At 53.2% G+C, this 3,012-nt stretch overlaps 1 protein-coding gene across 1 annotated transcript; it reads left to right on the top strand.

Moving 5' to 3' along the window:
- Nucleotides 1–205: 205 nt before the first annotated feature.
- Nucleotides 206–2,020, top strand: PDYN (prodynorphin; the record flags this gene model as incomplete). The annotated part of the gene is made up of 2 exons (XM_080931209.1): nt 206–337; nt 1,394–2,020. The coding sequence occupies 2 exons, from the start codon at nt 206–208 to the stop codon at nt 2,018–2,020; spliced, it is 759 nt and encodes a 252-aa protein (XP_080787335.1).
- Nucleotides 2,021–3,012: the final 992 nt, after the last annotated feature.

The following is a 3,012-nucleotide window of genomic DNA, read 5'->3' as shown; positions in this document are numbered from 1 at the left end:
GAAGCAGCAATTACTCAGCTCTCAACTCTTCCTGAGCCCTTGGCCTTGACTCTATGTTCCCTCCCCAGCTTCTGTATCCTTGACTACCGAATGGGAAGAATGCTTGCCTGGCGCTACTCTTACGCCACACATGAGTAAGACATGGCCTTGTCTGCTCCAGACACACTTCACTGTCTTGTCCTTCTCTCTCTGCAGAAGAGACAGCATGGCGTGGTCCAGGCTGATGCTGGCAGCATGCCTCCTTGTGATACCCTCTAATGTTGCAGCAGACTGCCTGACCCTGTGCTCCCTGTGTGCAGTGAGGACTCAGGATGGGCCCCAGCCCATCAACCCCCTGGTAGGTCTCAGCAGGGTGGAGCCCAGAAAGGGGAGGTTGCATATCTGGGCAGTGCCTTTGCCTCACTGCGTGTCCTGGAAAGCCGGGTCTGACGGAGGTCTGATGTCTAGTTCCCACTGCATTCCAGACTTCATTACCATGGCTCCCCAAGGCCTGCACAAAGACCATGTTTTCAGGCAGCCAAGTGCCTGGCAACGGGGTGTAGACCATGGGGTGCTTGCTGTCTCTGTCATCTGAAGCTTCCTTTCCTGGATGATAGGCACCTCTCAATTCAGTCTCCCAGCAGAAGCTGTCCCTGTGACACTATCAGGATCTGCTTCGTGAGCCTGAGGCTCTCCTGGGCCTGAGACGTTTCTCCTGGCCTGTTATTTTATGAGTCACGCTTTCTCACATGTCTCAACAGTCGTGTCTGTTGGCTAAACTGTGGTGAGCGATACTGAGGCTTGGGTTGTGGTCCTTTCTTGCTCCCTTTCTCCGGAATTCTTTCCTCAGTCTTATTTTCCTCATCTATAAAATGAAGGTTGATCCCCTGAGATCATGACGATTAGTGTTTAACGTCTGTCTAGTCTGTATTCACTGAGCTGCACACAGTGTGTCCATCACACAGTGTGTCCATGCTCACTCTTGGGAAAGCAATGCGGCTAAGCATGGGGACTCCAGCCTCAGACCTTCAGAATTCTAGTTGCAGCGTTGCTCATCCCTGTCAACATCAGTATAGCCATCGAGGTGACTGAATGTTCCGTACAGCACTATCAAGTAGACCCTATAACCCCAGCACACGCCCCATCTGGTGTGCTGGGTCCTTCCATTCTCCATGCACATGTCTAAGGACCTCTCTGCCCCTAAAGTGTTAGCAGCCCTCTCTATGTCCGATAGAGCTCAGGAGAGCAGCTATACCCTTTGAAGGCCAGAAAGCATACATGCGCTTAGGCAATTGAAGACCTTGCTTCTCCTTTTAGCCTTGCCATCTGTGACTCTGAGTCTTTGGGATAACTGCCTAGCCTCTCTAAGTCTAATTTCTCATCTCTCACATGATGAAGCTCTGTATCATTTCAGATTTGCTCCCTGGAGTGCCAGGACCTGGTGCCGCCCTCAGAGGAGTGGGAGACATGCCGGGGAATGTTGTCTTTTCTCACCCTGTCTGCCTCTGGGCTCCGTGGCAAGGATGACTTGGAGAATGAGGTTGCTTTGGAAGAAGGCTACGCTGCACTGACCAAGCTCTTGGGGCCCCTCCTGAAGGAGCTGGAGAAAAGCCGACTCCTTGCCGGCGTCTCAGAGGAAAAGTTCAGGGGTCTCTCCGGCAGGCTTGGCAACGGAAAAGAATCTGAGCTCATGGGTGCTGCTCTCACGAGTGACGAGGCCGCACAGGCGGGCACCCTCCATTTCAATGAGGAGGACTTGAGAAAGCAGGCCAAGCGCTATGGCGGCTTTTTGCGCAAATACCCCAAGAGGAGCTCGGAGATGGCCGGGGACGAGGACGGGGGCCAGGATGGGGGCCAGGATGGGGATCCGGTAGGGCACGAGGACCTGTACAAACGCTATGGGGGCTTCCTGCGGCGCATTCGCCCCAAGCTTAAGTGGGACAACCAGAAGCGCTATGGTGGTTTCCTGCGGCGTCAGTTCAAGATAGTGACTAGGTCCCAGGAGAACCCCAATACCTATTCTGAAGATTTAGATGTTTGATGGCTAACACTTCCCCTCCATGGAGTTGGGTCTGCCCCCTTCCTGTACTAGATCCCACTGCTTCAACTTCCAGTGCTTGTTCCTCCGCTCGCTCCTTTCAGCCTCCCATGAAAGCGTCTAAGCCGAGCCCACACCCCCGCCCCCCCGCCCCCACCCCCGTTCCGCTTTTGTGGAGTGTTTGTTTGCAGGTAGTGGCAGGGAAGAGCGGAGATTCCCCTGCCGATGGACCCAGGGTCCTGCTCAAACCCGTAGACCTCTGAACTATCACTACAAATGGTAACTTTTTGACATCAGCCCAACCGATCTGTCCCTGTGACCGCTTCCCACCCCAGAATCCAGAGAAACTTGTTCTTTGTACCTATAGGTCTGTCGTCTCCAAACTTCATTGATCACGAGCTCCTCTTGGAAAAAAAAATGAGCACTTTCTGATGGTATTGCACGTGAACCGTGAGACATACAGTGTAGAAACATAAAGATATATGCACATGAAGACCCTCACTGTATTCTCAGCCACACGGGCTCTTATGCACACTGCTCTGGAGGCCACAGGCTAAATTAAACACCTTTTCAGGGACAGGAATTATAACCCTAGAGAGGCCAGGCCTCTAGCATGCTAATTGTCTGTGCATCCTGTGCTCTCCTGGTTTCAAACGTGTCCTGGGAGAGCCCAGCTCCTAGACCCTGGTTAGGGCAGCGCCTTTCCCAAGAGTGAAATCCCCTAGCTCAGGATGAAAAGCCATCCTGCTGAAGGCTGAAATGGTAAGAGGGGAGCAAAGCTAACTAATTTGTTCTGTACAACAAATTCAGAATTTGGGCCAGTTCCCACAGCCCTCATTAAACACGATCAGTATCGCACTTCCTAGCCCACGAGGAACGGAGTCGTAGCGGAGCTGGTGCAGCCGAGCACAGCTGTGTTCCTCAGTAGTTGAGTTGGCTGCGGGAGCCAGAGCCATTATGGCCCAGCATCTGCACTGGCTCTGGGAAGGGGGTCC

This window comes from Micromys minutus (genome assembly GCF_963924665.1).
Source record: "Micromys minutus genome assembly, chromosome: 17".
NCBI lineage: Eukaryota > Metazoa > Chordata > Mammalia > Rodentia > Muridae > Micromys > Micromys minutus.
The sequence above is the reverse complement of the archived record's forward strand: the minus strand, read 5'-3'. Positions and strand labels throughout refer to the sequence as shown.